The sequence below is a fragment of the Uloborus diversus genome, chromosome 10, assembly GCF_026930045.1.
Source record: "Uloborus diversus isolate 005 chromosome 10, Udiv.v.3.1, whole genome shotgun sequence".
NCBI classification, from domain to species: Eukaryota; Metazoa; Arthropoda; class Arachnida; order Araneae; family Uloboridae; genus Uloborus; species Uloborus diversus.
Window position 1 is genome coordinate 73162508 of NC_072740.1, and position 23858 is coordinate 73186365.

The 23858-nt window shown below is 32.8% G+C and overlaps 1 protein-coding gene across 1 annotated transcript in view; it reads left to right on the plus strand.

Moving 5' to 3' along the window:
- LOC129231378 (aryl hydrocarbon receptor protein 1-like) overlaps positions 1 to 23858 on the plus strand; it is a 198980-nt gene that overhangs the window by 169279 nt on the left and 5843 nt on the right. The window contains exons 5-10 of the mRNA XM_054865675.1: positions 13240 to 13375; positions 14582 to 14655; positions 16773 to 16960; positions 18113 to 18219; positions 20486 to 20627; positions 21632 to 22851. Coding sequence (XP_054721650.1) covers positions 13240 to 13375; positions 14582 to 14655; positions 16773 to 16960; positions 18113 to 18219; positions 20486 to 20627; positions 21632 to 22769 — 1785 coding nt within the window. The 3' untranslated portion in view covers positions 22770 to 22851. The remainder of the gene's footprint in view (positions 1 to 13239; positions 13376 to 14581; positions 14656 to 16772; positions 16961 to 18112; positions 18220 to 20485; positions 20628 to 21631; positions 22852 to 23858) is intronic.

Here is a 23858-nt window from a genome sequence, read left to right on the forward strand (position 1 = left end):
CTGAGAGCTTTTAGGCGTTATTATGAGCTTTAAGTTGGCAGCAGGTCGAATTTTCCATCACCATGGAAACGGAAGGATTCTGATGTAAACAGACGTGAATCCAGTACTCTCATCGCTTGCTCTCGCAATGAGTAAGTCAAATATGTAGTTTTATTGCGCATGACATTAATAAACTTTTTTTTCTTTTAATTGCTTTGCTATGTAGCAATCGACGAAACAATTTAAGAACTCACATTGCAGTGGATAGCGAAATTTATTGATGTTTGTGTGTTTTTTACTCCTTTAGAATTCAAGAGTAAAAATATTCAGAAACTTTAACGAATTGTACCGTAAGACTTGAGAAAATGTAAATAAAAATTATTTAATGCATTCACCAGCTAACATGGAAGTTATGATGGGCTGAATGATAATAAAATATTCATTTTTAATTGACATCTACTGTGATTAATTTAAGCTTGAATAAACTATTTAATTAGAATGCAGTAAGGTGAATTGTTAAGAACTACGGCACAACCTTTATAAAATAAATTGATAAATAATGTATAATAAATTTTCCTGAACTGATGCCTCTGTCATTTGTTTACTTTTAAAACTAAACATATTTGAAAAAAAGTGTGTGTGTGTGTGTTGTTTTTCTTTTTTATTTTTAATAGTTGAGTCGCTGATTAAAAAAAAGCTCCCGTTTCTTATGTTAAAGTTTGACTATAATTTCTATGAAATACGCCCTAAGGGAATTTGACTTTATAGTATTTCGAGTTTTACTTGGCTAACAAAACATAACCATTTTTTTCAATTGTACAAGGTTGTAAATTTAAAAAAAAATCAATAAATAAATTAATTAACAATAATCGTAGTAAAGTAAATAACTGAAAAAAAATCAAACTAATGTTAATGAAAAGAAAGAATGAACCAAAATAAAACTGAAAACAGCTCGTATCATTTAGCTATTACAAATTCTTCAAAGCATAAAAATTGCAAAATGGAAAAGGTGAATTAATTTTATATGTAGGGAAATCAATTTTAAAAGCAACTTAGTTTGCTTCACTATTTAGCTGAATGTAATTATTCAAGAATTCCCCCCCCCCTTTGCTAAATAAGAGAGTTGACTGAAATTAGACTACATAAAAATCCCATACCCACTAACTACCGTTTTCTATGAACAATATGGCGCAGCCAGAAAGTAAATTCTGAGAAGAAATTTTAGTTACAGCTTAACTTATAGTGAAATACCGTTACAACGAATACCGATACAACGAAATGTCCGTTTTAGCGAAATAAATTATTCAGTCCCCATTTAATATAAATTAGGTTGTTTGAATTCCATTACAACGAAATTCCTTTTATAACAAACAAGATTTGTGGTCCCTTGAAGTTCGTTGTAACGGGATTTCACTGTATGTATATAAACTGCCGTATTAAGACTGGCATATGTGTTAAAACCAAGGATTCTGGGGGGGGGGGATTTCGACCCCATAGCCAGGGTTGCCAGATGTAAAAACAGTAAATACGGGACATGCTTCTAGAAGTGAAAAGGGGGGGGGGATATTTTTTGAGATTGAGTGCAATTTCTGGTTATGGTGTACTTTTAAGGAATGATAAACAACAATGTTTTTATAGCTTTCCGAAGATTCCTCTCAGTATGTTTATGGGTGAGCACAATTTTGGAGGAACTAAATCTCAGAGAATAAAGCAAGCAATACAACGATGGTCAGTGTACAACAGAGCGATGTTGGTAGGAACAGGTGCTAGCTAGTTTTTTACTTGTGTTTGCTATAAGAGAAACAGTGCAATCGAAAAATTTTCTAGTTAAATGTGACTACTTCATCAAAAATAGTGATGGAAGGAATCATGGAGCAAAATTTATTTTTTAATTCCACACCAGCCAATGTGGAAATCTGAATGAGTAAGCCTCATGGTCTGCCGCCAAAAGAAAAACATACGAACCAAATAAAAACGATAACAATATTTGCATTTGCTGCCAAATTATTTTCTTTTTGCTCTTTTTTTTTCACATGTTTTGTTGTTTTTTCCCTTTAAAATAATATCTCGTTTTGTAAAATAGTGTTATTAGCCGGAATACGGGACTTTAGAGCCGTCCCGTATGGAAGGTCTCCGGGACGCGGGACAACTTTTCAAAATACGGGACTGTCCCTTGAAATCCGGAACGTCTGGCAACCCTGCCCATAGCTTCCTCACTGGCTGTGCCTCATTACATATCAAGGCCGAGGCCGAAGGGGCTTGCGCCCCTCGTGAAATAAATTTAACATTACTCATTGTGAATAAGGATTTTGATAATTTCGCTCTTAAATTTGGAAATTCCTCACAATATTCGGCTTGGGTTCCTACCGAAATATTTCATCGGACTTTGTTGGATTAATTTAACGACAGGTCAAAGAACATTTTTTTACTACTACGTTAATTTTTTTTTATATATTTAAGCTGCGGCAAATGATAAATAGTTTTAATGCTTATGTGACCCGGGGAAAAATGCTGATTTAGATCGTATTTAATGGTAAAAATACGCCTATGCGATAGAAAAAAAGCTAAGGAATGATTACGTATCAATAAAACTGCGATCTGATTTTTTAAAAAAAAGGTCCTATAAAAAGCAAAACCATTAGAAAACTAAAATTCCAAGACAATCATTTAGAAGCATATAAATAACAAATTAAACTGAAGATAAAAGCTAATGTTTTTAAAATATGTAGTGTGAGTGTGCTTGAAAGATGTTATTTTGAGTATCCAAGATGGTGATCCTAGAATATCAATTGCAAATTTGGTGTTGAAAATGCAAGACAAACCTGATCATTACTGGTTGGGTGCCCATAGCTAGTCATTTACCCTGCATTACATTTTTCTTTAACATTTCTTATTTAAACTTTCTGAATATGTAAAGTTCTCTACATAAAAATTTCTACATGGTGACAAGAAATAAACTTAGACACACATAATACATTATAATTTTAATGCTAATGAAAATACTATGACAAACTTCAAAATAAATACGAATACATTATTTCGTATAATATATTAACAAATTTTCAAAGTTGGCTACCTTTAGCCTTAATACAGGGCTTTAAACGTGTCACAAAATTTTCGGCTATGAGCCGCCACTCACTTACTGATATTTTACCCCATTTTTTGCATAAGGATTTCTTTAGGGATGCCAAAGTTTTATGAGATTTAGCACTCGCCCTTATCTCCAAGACCTTCTTGCATTCTTGAACGGAGTCAAAGACCCCAATCTGTAACGGTTTGGGGTGGGATATGTGTTAGTCGGAAAACATCACTTGTTTTTTTGGATCAAGGGATAAAGATTAATCAAGAAACATATCGCAAGCTCATTTTGGAAGATGATGTCTTAGCATGATCGCAAAAGTTCTTTCTTTTTTCTCAAAAACGCAAAAGATGGATCTTCCAACAGAATTCCGTACCTGCACACAGAGCTAAAGGCTCTCAAAATTGGTGCGAGGCACTTTTTCCATACTTCATTGGAGTTTAAGAATGGCCACCGTATCCTTAGATTTGAACCCATTGGATTATTCTGTTCGGTCCACCTTGAAGACAAGGGTGTGTTCAAAACCTCATAAAACTTTGGCATCCCTAAAGAAATCCTTATGGGATAAAATATCAGTAAGTGAGCTGCGCTCCATAGCCGAAAATTTTGTGACACGTTTGAAGCTCTGTATTAAGGTTAAAGGTAGCCACTATGAAAATTTGCAAATATATTAGAGGCAATAATGTATTCCCATTAACATTGAAGTTTGGTCGTAATATTTTCATTAGTGTTAAAATTTTAATGTATTATGAGTGTCAAAGTTATTTCTTGTCACTTTGTATAAAAAAAAGTGAAAGCGTGAAACAGGAAAAAAAAAAAAAAAAAAAAAAAAAAAAACAGTATTTGATCTTGAATAAGTTCAGTAGTTTTCTTTCTTTTATACATATTTATCAGGAGAGTCCTTGCTTTGTTCTCGTTTTTCAACGTTATGTTTGGTTCCTAGAAGTATAAGAAGTCTTCCTAGAAGTATAACAAGACATGTTATACTGCTAAGAATCATTAAACTAACAATACCGAACTAAATTGGACTGAAATGATGAGTCTCGGACTTCATTTCTTCCCCTTTTAGCTATCCTTAGATGCAACTAAATACTGTTAGGACTGGAAAACAATTAACAAAGGAAGGGCACTATATGGATGGCAGTACAATGTTTTACGTTTTTTGCCAGCATTATTTAAGAGTGAATGTGAGACAAAGAAGTATGGGAGGAGGGGGAGGGATGGGGTATCCCCCATTATTTCAGTCCAATTTAGTTCAGCGTACGGACTTGTTAGTTGAATGAAAGAAAAGAAAAGAAAGAAAAAAAAAAACAAAACAATCTTCATGATCAACATTACATCATCATTTTAACATCCCTGGATTTTAGGTGAGCAATTATTGTTTTTTGTCTCTTTTTTGTGTCATGCTTTAAATTAGTTTTAGTCAAAAGTTTTTAAATAAAGTTTCTGAAAGATTTTAACTTAAGTAGGGCCCATGACGTTCAAACGTTTTCACATGGGTATCGCAACGTTAACAACCATTTTGCAGCGTTTATAGGAAACAAAGTGTGCTAGCTGGGAAGACGTTTTTTTTCTTCTTTTTTTTTTGGGGGGGGGGGGGGGGGGAAGATTTTAACGCATTTTTTTTTCGAAAGCGGATTTTTCTGCAGCTTTTCTTTTGTTGAACCATTGCTTTCATCAATATGAATAGTTATTAAAAATGAACGTATTTCTAAAGTGTTTGGTGATCATTTTATTTTAAACTAATAAAAAAAATTATTATTTCTGCAAATGAAAAAAAAATAATAGGAATAAATTTTCAAATTAAAACTGTTTATTAAAACATTAAGTTGTGTGTTAAGGTGAGCGTCATATGCCTTGTTTAATAAACATCAATTGATCAATAAAAATCTTACTGTTTTATGTAGCAAAATATTTATAGTTTATATTGAAATGCAATTTTGTTTTAGTTCAAAATCCATATTTGGCAGCTTTTCAGAGAAGTAGAGGTTAAGAAATAAATTTATACCTTCATGTAAAAAAAAATAAATAAATAAAATTTATGTTAAAACGTTAAAAAAGTAAAATTAGCGCAAATAAATACATAAATAAATATATAAAAAAATGTAGTCACGTATTTCGGGATTACAAGGATTACTGTTTATGCAAATGAAATGAGCTGACGGATTTAAAGACATCCGACAATCTCTCTTTTGTTGGTCCTATGTTTTTATTTACATTTTGAATAAATAAATGAACTGTTTGAGTCTGCTAAAGCAAGCAAAATGTATGTCACTATTCATTATTTTATATTCGCATGCTACAAAACATTCGGCTCAATAAAACAATTGCACCAATAAAAAATTTTGGAAAAAAATAGAACCGACAGTTAAGTTATGGCTGTGAATGATTTTATCTATCGTTTTTGCGTCAACTTCAAAAATTACGTTTAAAAGTATTATCGTTGGTGTTTAAAGGATAAAATTATTTTTCACTTTTTAGAGCAATTTTGAAGTCGGTTCTATTTTTTTCCAAAAATTTTTTATTTCATTCTTTTTAGTGTAAATGTATTTCAGAAATATTAAGAAGTTACTATCCATAGCGAAACTTCACCTTATTTTTTCATAAAAATGCTCCATACTTAAAATAAGCGATTGACACTAAAAATTTATCTTTGTCCCTGGAATTCATTTGTGTGTTAATTTAATTACAACACTTTTAATATTGCGTTTTCCCTAACTAATTTAAATTTCACAGCATACAAATTGCTTTTTATGCAAACCTGTATCTCCTTACTTAGCTCAGATCATCTGTTATTGGCATAGATTATAACAATAAAAATACTTCTATATATAGTTGAGGCAAAACTAACCTAGTAGCATTGTGAAGGCTAAGCAGATCCTAATCATTGCGTTACCTCGCTTCCAGGTTAGGTTTACCCCCACGATAGAGTAATGACACTGAAAATACTTAATGCTTGCTTCAGAGAAGCCTTCATTCAAAATTATCACTACAATTACTATTAATGTTACAGTTGTATGGCACCAAACTTTTCTAACAATGGGTTTTATATTTAATCATTTAATAGGGAAATTGCATGAAATTTACTGTTTTTTGAGCATAACTGTTTTTCTAAAGAACAAATATGGCCAAACAAAGTAATGTTACCTAAGTTGAGCCATCCTCTATCCATTAAAAAAAGAATCATCAAAATTGGTCCACTAGGTGAAACGCTGTGAGTGGACAAAAAAAAAAAAAAAAAAAAAAAACATACATACGGTATGAACTGATAACCCGCCTCCTTTTTGAAGTCGGTTAAAAATAAATTTTTATTTCTTGAATATTTTTGAATGCTGATCCAATCCGAATGTGTCAGCAATCCGAATATGTATTCTTTTTAACCTTGAGTACAAACATTGTTACTTATAGTCAATTTTCTTGAATCAAAATATAGTTAATATACAATTTATAATTTTTTGGATGAAATACTTCAATTTAAAACCTAAATCCAATTTTCTACATAAAAATTGATTTGTACTTGTTGCGGGCGTGATTGTCCGCAACAACACGTACAAATCATCAAGTCCATAATTTTTTTTGGAAAGTTAATACAGTTTATATGAATAGTTTTATACACACGTAAAACATTTGCTTTTTATCTCAGTTTGTTAGTTTTTGTATTTTTTTTTTTTTTCATTTTTTACACCAGACTTTATTTTTTCACTTAAACAACACGAGAAAAAGAGGAAAATACACGATGTATTTTCTTAAGATAATGAATTTATGAATATGGACTTCACTAAATATTTTTGTCATTATGCTATGTCATTCTTTATTGTCATAAATCAGTGTGAAACAAATCTCTTTCCCTTGATTTACATTTTCATCACTCTAAACTAGTCTTTCAGGATATTTAGTGCAGAAAGAAAAAAATGTCAAATTAAAAAATAAATAAATAAATAATTTCAGTGATGAAATGAAACGTAATTTAAGGTGAGGCAATGATCCTACTTGTGGCTAGATTAGTTCATAAAAATTTTCGTAAAACTTCGTTCATTTCTGAATGAAATAATCACGTTTTATTGATTCCTGAAAAGTTGCATTAGTTGGACTTATGCCCTTTCTGAAATAATCGAATCAAGTACTACTTTTAGTCACTGAAATTGATAGAATGAGCAAAAAAAAAAGCATGGAGTGAGGAAAAACTTTCATTTTCAAAACGTTTAATTTTTTATTTTTTAAAAATGTCCGAGATTTTAGAAATAAGGCGTGGTCTTTATGACGTCACTAGTGATGAACTTTGGTGCGCTTCTCCACTGGCACGCCGAATGCTTACGCTTACTGTCTACCGCGTTTCCAGATTGTGATAAGTAAGAAGCGAATTAAGTATTGTGCTCTTCGCTTGCTATCAACCATATCGTTGCCAGTACATGTGAGTACAGAAGCGAGTTAAATATTGCGCTCTGCGCTAATAGCATTTCATCACTTGTGATGTCATGTGCAGAAGCGTAAAAAATGAAATTGAATCTGCGCACCAATTAAAATAATTGCTAAAAAATACTAAGCTTTGTCAAAGTATTTAAAAAAAATAGTAAAATCCTATGTTTTTAAGCATTCTCTTTTAGAAAAAAATACTTTCAAATTTCGGAAACAACCCAATTAAACAGTAATCAGTATTGTACTGTTGAAATCATGCGGCTGCTCCTGCAAGACAGCTCACGAAAACACATTTTTTTTTCAAATGGGTTTTTTCCAAAACTTTGTTAAGGACGCCGATTTCAGTTTCTCTTCGGGCACATAAAAGTTATTCGGCGACACTGATTTCGAATAAATGTCTTCCAACGAAATAACAAAAACACAGAAAGAATTCCTTAAAAAAACAAAGAAACACTTTACATAACAATTCTAAAGAATAAGGCTATAGTGAAACTCTTTCTCAGAAGCTATTATTTCCAGAAGCAACGTTCCCATTAGTTGCAAAATAAACATCCTTTAGAATTTTGTCAACTGAAAAGGAACCCAGTGATACCATTTATAAGTTGGATAGTTTGTCTAAACAACTTGGTAATTGCAGGGTTCACTAGAGGTAAGTATAGCCAGTTCGAATTATATGAGAAAAGGAGAAGTGAAAATAAGCTTTTTTTCAGGGTTTATTTATTGGACGGTTGAATGTCTAAACAAAAACACACTGAGGGAAAGTATTCCCACACATGAGATTTCTTTTCTCACGATGCGTAGTACCTAAGTTTTCTCTCCCCCCCCCCCGGTTTTTTCCCACGAAACTTTCAAATAAAAAGAAAAAAACAGTTAAAGTTAAAAACAGATCAGTTGCAAAAAAGAAAAAAAAAAAAAAAAGAAAGAAAGAAAGAAAAACGTCATCGTTAACAGTTTCTTGGAAAAACTTGAAATGTTATCCAGTGTTTGCTCGCGCTTATTATTATTTTTTTTTGTTTTAAATATTTTCTCCGGGAAAGAATTGTATTAAGAATATATTCAATTTAGTTTTATCGCTTTTTTATGTTTGAGTTTTGCCCGCAGATGCCCATACCAAACTTTTTTAAGCCCTTCAAAAACGACTTGAAGTAAACGAAAACTTTTTTATTTCCGCATTTATTTTTAATACATTACGTTTAATGCTTTGTGCAATAAAAACTCTGCCTGAAAAGTTTGCCGGACCAAATCTGAATACACGAGACGACTATTTTTGGGAAAGTAGAGTAATGACGCTGAGTAGGCAATCCCGAGCACCCAAATATCTGTGAATAGAATTAAAACTCGCTATTGACAACTGCATAAAGTAACATAATTGGGGATATAATCATTGTCGGAGAGAAAGGTGTTTTCGTGTCCTTAGGTTGTCCATAGGTTTATTTTGCAGTTGTTTTTAAAAGAATTCCACAACATCTAAATTGCAGATAAAAAACTCTTTACTTTCAAATATTAATTCATACACTAGGGAGCACGCCCCCTGCTCGCTTCGCTCGCGAACTACAGCGTCCGCCAACTACGGCGGCTGCCTCTCGACCTACGATGGTTCGATCACCAATTCCCTTTCGGAGGGTTCATCGGCTCCACACCGCCTTCGACGGTGTGAATCGGGTGCTTCGCCCCCTCCTCGCTGCTTGCGGTGTAACCCCGTATTTGGCGGTGGTTCAAGGGGGCTCTGCCCCTTGCCGCCTGTCACTTGGTGACATTTAGCCAAATTTGGCGACCTAATCGGATAAATGTCGCCAAATTTGACGCCACCGGTATGTCGTTTAAAGGTTTTAATGGTAAAGTTTTCCATTTAGATCTCCGACTCTTTAAGGTTTAGAGGCGCGAGACAGGATGTAATGGCTTTCTCCGGATATCCTGTATCCAATGGTACCTGTATTGACCAGGAAAACGTTGACAGACTGGAGGAGATAAGGTTAAAGTCACACAGAAACGCACACCCGGGTAGACAGACGAGCCAATGTTTTAACTATATAGATTACGTCTATTAAATAATACTTTTAGCTTTACGTTCAAGCATGTATTTATTTCCGTAGTGCTTTGTTACGCAATTAGAAAGCATTCCAACATCGCGATCCATAGTAATAGCGCTCACGTATTGAATGTATGTCATCAGCTCAGGAAATGAAACATTGACGAGTCTCAATTGCGAGTTGATGATGATGTCGATTCAGATGATTTGCTCCCAGTCCAATAGGATAGATAAACAGAAACTTTCTGCTTTTGCGGAGAATTCGGGACATAACATAACGTGATTTTGCTAGTACTCTGTGTGGTTACAATAAGTGGAAAGTGGTCGCATACAGAAACACAGCCAAAACAATTTTCTAGAAGAGATTTCTAAATCAGAAATCATTGCTTTCTTTCTGATTCACATCTAAGACACAATTTAGTATTCAATACATTTAATCAAACGTTTCTACGTCCTATAAATTATTCATTCATATCACTTTTTTGCACAATATACATTGATTCATTAAATTCATTTTTTTTTTTTTTCATTTTTATTACCTTCATCTTAAATCCATTTTGCGAGTTTTTTTTTTTTTTTTTTTTTTTTTTTTTTTTTCCGGGATGATTTAAATCCTTCTCTTGAGATACATGTACATAAAAGCTTGTCCATTTGATCGTCCTTCCAAAATCGCTATATAGAAGTTCTAAATCCGAGAAAAAAATATTATAAGCCTTAAGGAGACACATTTATTTTACTTTATTAGTTATTTAAAACTTTCTCAAACTACATGTATACATGTACTTCGAGAGAGTTTTAAATAGCTGACTAAGAAAAAAAAAAGTGTCTCCTTATGGCTTATTACATTTTTCTCTTAGATTTAGATACATAGTGATTTTGTAGATAAAAATCAAGATCATAGGTCATAGTCAATATGGCCACTTCGTCAAATGCATGCTTATAACGGTTTCGATCTCTCGATGAGAATTTGGACCACAGAAAATCCGGTGTGGTAGGCACCCTCTCCTTAGGTTCCCCAAAAATGATTTGTGCAGTCCTGAAAGTGCTGGGTGTACCCTTTTAGCCGTCAGTACGGGCTGCTCATCGCCAATATTTCTTGCATGTTTTGTTTAAGAATATGAAAGTTGTTTGCGATTGCTTCCCGATTAGTAAGCTATTTTCTTAAAAGTTATTTTGTTCGGAACACTTAGAGCACTTTTATTTTATCCTTTATTTGTAGGGGAAAAACGAATGTGTTGGGGTTTTGGGAGTTGCTTTAACTCAGGGTTGTAATCCGTGGCTACGCCACAGTCTATGATTAAAAATACAAGGAAATCGTCTTTATAATTAACTTATTTAACACACATATTAGTTAATACATATTAAAAACGCAGTAGAATCTCGTTTATCCGGATCAAATTGTAGAGTTACAAAAAAAAAAAAAAAAAAAACTTAAATTCATATAGATAATTTTAAAATATGATAACTTAAAACGTAACTATAAGCACAACCAGGGCCTGATTATCGCACAGACCAACTAGACCTGGGCCAGGGGCCCCAAATTACTAGAAGAATTACGCATAGCATTACAACTATACAAAAAATACGTGTATTTTGTAAATGGTAATAAAATAATGACTTGTCAATTGGAAATCAACTTCTTTAAAGGAGAATTTTTATTCATTTTGCCAATAGCAAATTTACCATGCCACAGTTATGAGGGGCCTTAAAGGGGATTCATAATGCACATGATGAATTATTTACATAGTTCTGTAATAGACACAAATGACCCCAAAACGCATTCTGACCTGCTATAAATCAACTTCTGGATTCCAGAGTTTTCAGGGGGCCTCTAAAATATTGTGGGCCAAGGCCTCCCTTTGAGTTACTCGGGCCGTGAGCACGACGAATATCCGCTTTTTATTTTGATTAAATGTTCAGCTTCTGTATAGTTTGTTCGTACAATCGTACAATGAATTAATTATGCTGTAAATCCCTCTGCGGCTGAACTAAAATAATAAAGCTTTAGATTGGCCGTGCTTCATTCAAACTATCCGGATTTTCGATTATTTGGATTGCTTTTGGTCTTCGTTCCCGTTAGTCCGGATAAACGAAGTTGTACAAGAATATTTTTCAAATCTGCAAAAGCTTGAATACAAGAGTTAATAATTAAACAAATTTTTCTTTTTTGCAATAAAATGATTTCTATAGCGGTCTTTGAAATGTAAACTTCATTCATTTGTGTTTCTTTCTTTCATTTTTTTTTGTTTGTTTTTGGTAAAAAGAAAGGTCGGAACAATGAAAAAGTGATGATTTGTTGTTTACACTCATCCTCTTATCAAAGAGAGAGCAGAACATCAGACATCTTTTCGAGGTTTAGTGCTGCCATCTGTTGTCGATGCGTGAAACCTTATGGAACTTTTTCTGGTGAAATGCATTTCAAGAAATAATCGTTGAAGGATGTATTTTATTTCAGAGTACTTTACTCAGAGACTTTAACTCAAAAACAAATTCTGGCATTTATTGTTTCAAAAAGCTTTTCAGTCACTAGTTCAAATAAAAAAGAAACAGGTTTCAAAACGTAGCAAAAATGACTCCATTGATTTTGGAACCTTTTTAAAAGACGTCGTTAAAAATAAATAATAAATAAAGCACCAGGATGTCATATCACAAAAAAATAAATTGTTGATTTATTTTTTTTTGAAACAAAAATGATTTAGCTAAAAGGAGGCGAGTGAGTGCATGATTATTAAGACATTGTCTCAGAAATACTTTTTAATTTCCATGGATTTAAATAGCTTTATAATAAACTTTTAGTTGCACATATGCGATAAAAGAAAAGTCGAATAGGTAGAATCTTATGAAATGAAGTTACGTAAGTAAAATAGACACTCGTTTGGGGTGTCTCATGCATACAATAGACATCCTAGGGAATTCAAAAACACTCATGATTCCTCGAACTAGTCATTAGTCCTAAACATGAAGATAAAAATGCTATGGAGATAAAACCCCACTGTATTTTTTTTTAGGTTTTCCCCTTTTTAAAAACGTGCAAGATTTCGCGAATTATTAAATGTTCAATCGTTATTGGTTTTTATCTGCATTTTGTGTGAAATTTAAATATGAAATCTTTCTTTTGTGATTCTGCAATAAAGTAAAATACCCCCCCCCCCTTTTTTTTTTCCCAAAGCGACGATTCAAAGCGATATCATTCTTTTTGCATTTGAAATCTGATCAACAACCTAAGAATTAAAAATGTCAAAATTTAAAATTCCTTGAAAAGTTATTAGCCAATATTTTATAATTACAGTAAACTCCCGATTATCCACAGAATACGGTGACACGGTAATCGCGGATAAGCAAAACCGCGGATGACCCGAATAATAGGTAAAAACGGTACTGGTATATACAGTGGCTAAAAAATATGAATAAAAATCACATCCATTTTAAAAAAAAGGTAAAAAACAATAACATTGATTGCAAAAAATATATGTAAAAGCTAAAAACAAACAATAACATCTATAGTAACTATAAATAGACTATAAGTCATCACCTTTAAAGGAAGAAAAATGTGAAAAGATCCGCAGATAATCCAACCGAGTTTACGGTACCTCTATTTTGTAAAGAGATTTTATTCCCCTTGGTAACGTGTTATTCTACTTTAGTGTGCATTTCTTGCCTACGTTAATTTTTTTTTCTGGTTTAAAATTTAGTTATGCCATACAATTTCCTATATTTTTTAATTTTTCAATTACAGAGTGATATCTGCCACCAAAGTGTCTACGAGCTAGTTCATTCCGAAGATCGGGAAGAATTGCAGCGGCATTTAATGTGGAATTCCCACTTACCTGCAGAAAGGACGGACTTAAATCTGCAGCAAGCTCTATCGCCAGGTAAATTTGCAATTTGGAAGACTGCAACGATGCCTATAACAAGCCTTGCTCCAATCGAGCTCTGAAAAAATTGTGATATTTTACTATATTTAGATCTCATTATATTTTATTATATAATGATGAATGTACGATACATTACTATGGAAGCAGAGAGGGAACAGCACAGGCAAAATATCACACTACAGCAGCGAAAGTGACACAGCTCAAAATTTTAGACAAACGTTTTGAAATCTAAATTTAATGCTTTTTCTTGTCACATAACTGACACTAAGTTTGCTTACATAATTGATGCGTGGTGACATAAAAGCAATAGAATCAATAGTGACACACTATTGAAATTTCATAACTTAGAAGAAAATTTTTCGAAACTTATGTATGCATTATTAATTTAGACAAAAAAAGATCACTTTTTTTTTTTTTTTTTTTTTTTTTTTTTTTGCGCGTATTGCAACATTTGAGACTTGATTTTTAAAAATTGCTATTGTGCAAAATCTTGATTTTTCTCCAATTCTGTTTTTTTTTTTGGTTGTGTCACTTTTGCAGGCAGGGCTTCAATATGTAAATGATAAGTAATTATTTATTTAGTACGACTAAAATAGTTATTTCAGCTCAATACAAGAAACTTAATTTTTAATGATTGAAAAAATGACAATCAATGTGTGTAGTTTTGATTGCTAGTGAATTGTTTTGGAATAGTAACTGTATAGGATAATCAGAATCAAGCCGTATTATTTAGTTTTCATGGAACCAACAATAGTTTTTCCGCATTCCTTGAACATAAAAAATAATTACAATAAATGTTGTTTGAAGGACAAGGATAAGAATCTGTTGAGATAGCTAATTTAAGCTAAGGTTTCATGGTGCAGAAGGCTTTTATTTTCTTGATAATTGATCTCGTAGTGTAATAAAAACTAACGATCCGTCATGAGCAGCCTTCGGTTTTTGATAATTTATTTATATTTAAAAAATATATCTGTTATAGGTGGGGATGTTTGCATTTCTGTATTTTTTTAAATTCAAAAAAAAAAAAAAAACAACAACTTTAAATCAAAGAAATCTTCGAAGACTATTCCTTTTTCGAAATCCTGCGTTTTATGACAATTAATTATATCTGTATATGAATGAACTAAAAACACATTCACACACATATTTGTTTACCCAGTTATTTGCTGAAATGTTTTTAATATGTAACACATTTTCTTTCAGAAAACTCACACCTACTAGAAAGAAATTTCACGGTTCGGTTTCGATGCCTTCTTGACAATACATCTGGTTTTTTGGTGAGTAATCTTGCTAAAATTCAGAGCGTATATCAGGACTCTTCCATCGTAGCCTTATTTATCATTTCTATACAGTACAGTAGGCTGAAACTCCGATAAATATTATGGTGGACAACACAAAACTGCACAAGGTGCACGTTGATAAATAATACAAAGAATAGAGGTCTGTTTTCTTTTTTATTTGAGAATTTCGTAAACCAAGTTAACAGTTGAATGAATTATCAACGTTTTAATGCACAAAAGTTGCATGCAGACACATGTTTCAGGGTTACAAGGAACCTCTTTTCCAATGCAAAGAAGTGATGATATTTTTGGATGAGCTTTGGGATAAAAAGTCATCCCTTTTCTCGGATGACTTTTCATCCAAAAGCTCACTCTTTGCATTGAAAAAGGGGTTCCTTGTAGCCCCGAATCACGTTTCTGCAGTAACTCGCAATTTTTGTGCATTATAACGTTGGTAATTCATCCATTTAATTTTCAAGCACCAAGGTATTTATTCTTTAAGAAGTAAACAGTAATAAATACATGATTAATAAGGACAGTTTACTGACAATTTTTCATGCACGAAAGAATCAGCAGTTTTCAAAAAAAAAAAATGCTAAAGAGACATTTAGGCCTTCCTTTTTCTGATTACCTAAGAGCTACTTCCTAAACATTCATCTGTAGTCAAAGATTCGCAGGTACAGTAAATCCTTATTAATCCGAACCCTATTAAATCTAACTTCGCTTAATCCGAACAGCCATTTATGTGTACATACTGATGTTTTTTGGAAGCCTAGTACATACTTGGTATGTACGGACTAAGCTTAATTTTTCCAAAAGTATTTTTATATTTCATTCTCTTGAGTTCAAAATACATTTTTTTCTGCGTACAGTAGTTTATGTGCCTTGACTCAAGTTATAAGTTTTATTTTGTTTAATCTGTGCTTCCATGAACTTGAACGACATGGATCCCTTACTAGTCCGGATTAAAGAGGTTCTACTATAGTTTTAAACTTTTCTGAGAAGACAGAATCTACTAATTTGAACTTGAACATCATTCTGGAGTGAGAGTTAAGGGGTGGTCTTATAAATGAGAAGGAACCAATGAAAACCACATTAGTCCAGTTTCAACGAAAATTGAGTTATCAGCTGATTCAAGTATTCCACAATGGCTCCTTCAACACTGTTAGTTTCACTCAATGAAAATCATGTTACATTCAAATTTTATCTTAAAACTTAAGAGTCCTAAATCAAACAGGAATATGTCTCAGTTTTTTTCAATCAAAACACAACATGTTCATTCAGTCAATAGGAGGTCCCCATTTTGATCACGAGACTTTGAGTTGATCTACACTGTCAAGCTTTTTACTACTTGCTGTTGAGGTTATGCTGGCCGTCTGTGAATGTTTTTAATTCGTTCAAAAACAAGTATGTCCATTACGATTTTAATCAAAGAAAAATACGTCCATTGAATCCAATCGAATGAAGACTTATCCGTGTCGTATTTTCAAGATTTAATTACCGGTTTTTTTTTTCTTCCAAAAAGCTTTCTCTTAAGAATATTAATGGGACTGAATCAATCTACACAAATATATAAATACATTTTCCGTAAAAGGTTATTTAGAAACACGTTTTTCGTGAATTCACAAAAATTGTTTAGAATCGACATGTAAGGTTTTGATTAGTGGTTTGATGTTGTGTGGTTTTGATAGCCTTCTCAATTTTTCCTTTTTGCTTTTCATAGGGCTTAAAATATCCAGATTAACTCAAATTGATTAGAAATGAAAAATTTATGAATTTATATTATGCTTAAAGCAATAAATAGGGCCATTCCACGAAAAAGTCAACCGCTTGCCCCGCACATGGCGGTTCATATATTTCATTAAAAAGTAATGAATTAAAAGGGTAATGAGGGAACTTTTGGTCTTAAGACATCACACATAAGTTTCATTTGTTAAGCATAAAACTTTTGTTCATTAATATTTTGAAGTATTAATTTTAATGACATATATGAGGCGTCACCTGCAGGACAAAATGACCGTTTTCCGTGGAATGGCTCAGCTGGTTTAAAAAGAAAAAAAAAGAAGGAAAAAAAACAGAATGCTCATAACATGATACTTTTGCTATTGTTTCAGAGATTGGACATTCGAGGCCGTATAAAAATATTGCATGGGCAAAATCAGAAAACAGAAGAGCCCCCATTAGCGTTGTTTGCAGTGTGTACCCCATTCGGGCCTCCGTCGTTGCTGGAAATGCCACAAAAAGACTCCATGTTCAAAAGCAAACACAAACTTGATTTGTCTCTAGTCTCTATGGATGCGAGGTACGAAATAAAAATTAATCTAATAAAATCTTTACTGGTTGAAATAATAAAGTTTCCCAATGACCTCTTTCCAGAAGTATTTGCCTTTCTCGTGCTCTGCATAAAATTCTTGCGTAACACTTTTTAAATGAAATTCTGTTACTTTTCTACGAAGTATAGTTTAAATTTTAGTCAGATTTTGTGTTAAATAACTGTTTACTATACAAACTTAAAAATCGGGATTATATTATTGAAAAGAATTATATTCAAAAGTAAACGAGTCAATTAACCAACATTTTGACGCACAAAAATTGCAAATTACTGCAGACACGTGTTTTGGTGTTACAGGTAACACCTTTTTAAATGCAAAGAACTGTGATCTTTTGGATGAAAAGTCATCCTAGGAAAGCAACACAATGGAACAGGAGACACTATAAATACCAAAAAATGGAAATTAACAAAACAAATGAGACAAAATGACACTTTTAGCCGAAATTACAGTGTTGCTTTCCTTGGATGACTTTTCGTTCAAAAGCTCGCACTTCTTTGCATTGAAAAAGGTGTTCCTTGTAACACCAAAACACGTGTCTGCAGTAATTTGCAATTTTTGTGCATCAAAAAGTTGGTTAATTGATTCATTTAATATTCAAGCACAAAGGTATTGATTTGTTATTCGTTATTTTCAAACATGTTTACTTTCAAAATACGACAGTACACTAGATAAAAATTAACTTGGGCTTTGGATGGTCAATGGCGTTTTGATCGAGTTAGTGTGGTCCTGTCTCCAAGGCTGTTAACATCCTATTAATTATTTATTTTTCAAATTTCAGAGTTTAGATTAAACGCGTGAAGAAAAAGAGAATGAAGAAATATTGAGCACACTCTTAAAACGATTAAGAATTCCTCACGCAGTATATATTAATCAGCGAATTGGCGAATTCTCAAATATTAATTTATGAAGCATATGAAATTATAAATGAATAAATAATTAAATATAAATTTCGCGAAGCAAAAAAATATATATATATTGACAAAAATATTGGGAAAAAATTACCCTCATAATGTCAGATATGGTCGTTGGGAAAATTACTATTTCAACAAGTATTTGAACAAAAAAGAAAAACTGTTATTTTTGGAAAATATATAAGCTAAACTCTACACTTTCATCTGCAGGGGTAAGCAACTTTTAGGCTATGCTGATTCTGAGATAACGAACAAAGGAGGTTATGACCTAGTCCACTATGATGATCTAGCTTATGTTGCTAGCGCTCATCAAGAATGTAAGTAATTTACTTGAGTTTTTTTAAATAAAATATCTAATATAGATTTTACGTAAATAGTATATAGTGATTAAAGAACTTTCATTCTTGCGTTACTTGGTGTCAAAAGTATCTGCACCATTGACATCCGCGTCGTAATGTGGCACAAGAAAAACTGGAGGCCATATCTGGGGCATCCATTTACGCACTTGGTCTGCAAATAAGGCACCAAATACAGCTCCAATAGAAAGGGGGAAAAAAAGGTTATCACTTTTATTGCCGAGGATGTTGTAGTTTTGTAGCTCAAATTCAAGTAAAACAGATGAAAAAAAAATTGAAGACGATAACAACAAATCTGAAGAATTTCAAACTGAACCACTCCCAACTGATTCAATAACTTTTAATGTGCAGAAAAACTTCAAAATGTTTTCGAAGCGACAGGTGCAAATGACGATGCTTACTGGGCATGAGTACTTCTCAAAAAGCAATATCAAAAGAAAGAGACAATAAGACAACAATACTATTTTCACGAATCCATTTTTTTTTACGAGCGCTCGGATATAACGAGCAAATATCGGGGTCTCTTCACGTTCGTTATAACCGAATTTGGCTGTAGTAACTTTAGAAAATGCTTATATAATTGGATTTTTTAGTTACTTATTTTGTTTCAGAACAACATTTTAAAAAATGTAGTTGCAAAACTGATCGGACAATTCAATGGCTCAATGTGTGCAAATCTTTGTCAGAAAATGTGATGTCACTCACTGTATGAATCTCTAAAGCATGTGTAATTAAATTCTCATTCAAATAGCACAGTTCAAGGATAAGTAGCCAAGATCAAGGATTTTATTAATTAATTGATTAATTAGTTATTTTTTAAGTATTATAATAATTTTTATTGTTATCTAGAAATTCTGTAGCAATTCCATTTACTTGAGGTTTTTTTTTTTTTTTCAAATTATTAGCTGTATTTGCTTTCAAAATATAGTAAACTTCTGATTATCTTGCGGAATAGGGTGGCATGGTAAACGCGGAAATGCGAAAACCGCGGATAATCCGATTAATAGGTAAAAAACGATACTACTGTATACAATAGCAAAACGATATGAATAACACTCACATGTACGTTTAAATTATAGCTGAAAACATCGCTACATTCCATTTACTAACATTGAATGCAAAAAATATCCCCCCTCCCCTCTATATGCAAAAGCTAAAAACAAACAATAGCACAATCATCAGTTAAAAAAAATTAATGACCGTTAAAAAAATAGTGAAAAGAGCCGCGGATGATTCGAACAACGGTTGAAACGACTGCCGATTATCGGGAGTATGCTTGTTATTCCGTTTTGTCGAGGACAGGTGGCCGTCACCCTTTTTATGCGCCAATAACTTTATCGGGTATTTTGAACTTATAGTGTTAGAGAACTCATTAAAAAAAACTAAAAGAAAAAGGGCAGTCAGAACATGATAGGACGATATTAGTAAGCATTATTTTTAAAGAAACAATCAATAAGCTAAGTCAGTTTCTTCACTTAAGTCAATTATTTCGGAATTGATCGTGGATTCTAACAAGCAGCATGTTCAACATACAGGTGACAGAAAAGTCAACTTAATCAGGAATAACAAATTGCTTAAGTAAAAACGTTTAAAAATTATTGATAGATGATTTTCCCTCTTAATAAGTAATACCTTTCAATTACATGGTCTACTGGAATTAGAATGACAGTAGTAGACATTTTGCAATTATAGGATTCATTTCAAATTACCAACATAAAAAAAAAAAAAAAATGTATGGGCGCTTCTTTAGAGCTCTAAATGCAGTCCTAGTTTTAAAAAGATTTATTACCTGAGTGCAATAAAAAAAATCAAAGTTTGAATACAAATTTTTCCGAAGAATTATTTCGCATAAAAATGCAATATCAATTTGGAATGTTTGAGTTGAAATTTTCGGTTAACTATGTAGTATGTACAGATATCGACAAAAGTTGTAAAATCTTAGGAGCCAGGTAAAAATTTTAGGCGCCAGAAAAAATATTCCTCAGATTTTTAAAGAAAATTCTTTGTACAATGACTTTTGAAAAAAAATCTTGTTTAGAATGAAATAGTCGTCTAAGTATTTTTTCGCCACTTGAGGTATTTTTTCCATCACCACCTGGTTCCCAGAATTTCTTGGACCCTGAATATATATGTATCCAGAGAAAAAATTTTCTTTATATGTTAAAACATTTTGATTTGAAATTCTGTTATTTCAGATACTCAAACTCTTTACGTTATTTGATTTTAGTGCTCAAAACCGGTGCTTCTGGACTAATAGCTTATAGGCTTGTAGGCAAAGATGGTAAATTTCAGTGGCTTCAAACCAGTGCAAGACTTGTTTACAAAAACAGCAAACCTGATTTCATTCTATGTACGCATAGACCTCTAATGTAAGTAGATTTCTTGAATAATTAATATTTAACCGATTTTATATTAATTTTTTAGGTATTTAAACATGAAAAATATTTTATTATTACCACATAATATGTTTCTTTTTCTGGATTTTATACAAAAATATGCATACATGTTATTTATTTTGAGAACCTAATTAAATAAATAAATCTTTTTCTCTTCGTTTATAATACCTAAGTTTTCAGTACGTGTGATTGATTTTATTTATTTTTCAAAACCGAGATTAGTTTGAAATAGAAGCATTATATGTAAAACTATATTAGTGCATCGTCTAGTGAAATTTCAGTGTCAATCCCGACTCAATTTTATTTTGTTTTCTTGGTAACTATCTACACCTGACACTATAGCTAATGCTACAGTACCTTCAAGTACCTGTAGACCTTAATTGAATGGCTTCCTGATCTTCAATTCTTCGTAAAACCTAGAATAATCATACCTAATATTCATGAAAATTTGAAAACAGATCATTAAAACGAAATTTAACGGCTCTTTGGGATTCGAAACCACGACCTTCACGCTTTTGGCGCTCTAACCGATTGAACATATGGGCTTTCACCTATAACGGCAATATATATATATATATATATATATATATATATATATATATATATATATATATATATATATATATATATATATATATATATATATATATATATATATATAATGATGTCTTATTTATCAAGTTTGTAAAAATATATTAAAGGAAGTTACGGTGTTCCAACACCTTTGGGAAATCGCTGATGTACATTTGTATCGATAATATTTTCTTGTTTGTAATTTGAAATGTACTTATATATTACGCTTTTAAACTTTATATACAATTCTTAACAGTATATAAAAGCTTCAGAAAATTTATCAAAATTATCCTTTCTTTAAATGCGCACTAGTATGTAGTTGATATAACTTTAGTAGGTTTTTAAGTAATTTTTTAAATCTAGATTTTATTTATTTCTTACATAAACATTTAATGTATATATAGGGAAGAAGAAGGAAGAGACCTGCTCGGAAAACGCACAATGGATTTTAAAGTAACTTATTTAGACAGTGGCCTGGCCTCTATGAATGATAGAAGTGGAATGCTCGCAGACAGCGACTTCATTATGCGTTGTCAAAGGAATCGGCGGTATAAATCTCAAATACGTGACCTATTATCAGCATCTTGTAGGAAGCGAAAAGTTCCAGGGACTGATCCATACTTGGAAGAAGCTACCTATAACAATATGTATACGTATACCCCAGCTGACAATATGAATGGACTCTCGCCTTACGTAGCAGCAGCAACTGCAATGCCACAAAACATATTCACAGCAGCAATAGATAATTCAAGATTTTTGTCGGCAGAAAACTTTCTTCATTACAGACATCTGGGTGGTTATTACCCAGATTACAGTCATCATACCCAGTACCCCAGCAATGGCTTTTTGGACATGGCCTCTGCAACAGCAAGGTCGTGCTTCCCAACGTATCAAGACGGAACGCAACTAACCAAAGAAGAGAAATACTATCCATGCCAGTTGGATGGCACACCGAAATTCAATGGCGATGCACACAGCCAACAGAGACTGGTTCAGCAAGTAGGAGGAGTGTCAAGTAGTAAACCATCATGTTGTGAACCTTACGCTGTACCAAACACAGAATCTAGCGCTTCTTTGCGAGGTTGCCTCATGAGTGCAACTAGTGCAGGAATACAGCCTTTGCTATCCAGTTTAGATAGAGAACCTAAATTAGGGGATTTGGGCTGTCACAATTTAAGTTTTTCAATACCAACTGTATCTTCTGACTGTATCAATGTTATTAAACCAAAAACATCCCCACTGCAGCCACATCTCAGGGATTCACCCCATCTCGTTTCGTCCAAAGACAACAAAAACACTCCAGACTATGTATCAGCATTTACAAATGACACTAGGCAAAGTGTTCTCATGTGGGGAAATTCACTCACGAGGCAATCTGCAGGACATCACATGACGGGGTCCATATTTGATACCAAACTCTGCAAATATAGCGGCCATTTAGACCCAAGCGGGAAACCTACAGATTTACTAGGAGCTCCTACCGGGACTACTTGCAAATGGAGTGGTAACGCCACTACGCCAAAGTCATCATCACCCCCATAACAGCACAAGTCCAGCCAGTGGGAAAGTGGCCCCATCAGTAAGTTATGGTACAACCACTTATCATCCAGATATCGCACACGAGGTAAATATACATATTATTTTTTTATTGTTCTATTATCCTTATAAAATACAAGCAGATATCTATGTTGTCCAACAATTTTATTTTAGCATTATACTTGAACTATTCATGTTTGTTTAGGTTTCTTTCCTAAAGTAAGATAAAATTAAGTAGGAGTAAATTATATACTCACGTAATGAATATAGGTAGTGGTAAGAGATGAAATCATCTCCCGAAACAGAGTTATAGAAACAAGACGATTCCCTAGTTTGACTTAAGAGGAGCTGGAAAATGAATACTTGCGAGATAGAGCTTTAATAACCAAGAGAGGAACAATGCATAATAGTCACAAAGTAGTAATAACATAACGAAACAAGAGATCTATGATTCTATGAACAAATGTTATTGAGAGAACCACCGATTAGGAAGAATTAAATACTAAAAAACTGCACACAGATGAGGCGGGAGTACAAAAATAGTTTTTAGTCAGAATAATATCGGAGTAAAATATACATATAGACATATATATACACTGGTGCAAGAAATTAAGAGAATTTTCGGATTTGGTCAATTATCTCCAAAATTACTGGACCGATTTTAATGAAATTTGGTATGCACAAACACTAAAGCAATACAAAACAAATAACCATCCAAAATTGAAAATACACAAGCAGGATCATAAATAACACTGGTTAGAGTCGGAGGGCATGAAACAGCGGTTGCAAAATTGAACAAAAAATTGGGTTAATATGGGGTTTGGTCCCCACCAACAGACATATGAGGCAGTGAGAAGAAAAGGGTTGCAAGTGGACATTTTCAAGTTTTGAGTAAAAACGCGTATAAAGATTAGGCTTTCACTGAACTTTTTTTTCTAAATCATGCTGTACAGCAGCGCCTACCAGGGTTACCAGTAATATCTCTTGCCCCAAGACAGAGGAGGGATTAACCTACCATTTGTACTAGTTATCTTAAAATTTTTAATTTTACCACTTGCATCCCTTTGCTTCTCACTACCTCATATCGGCCTCACA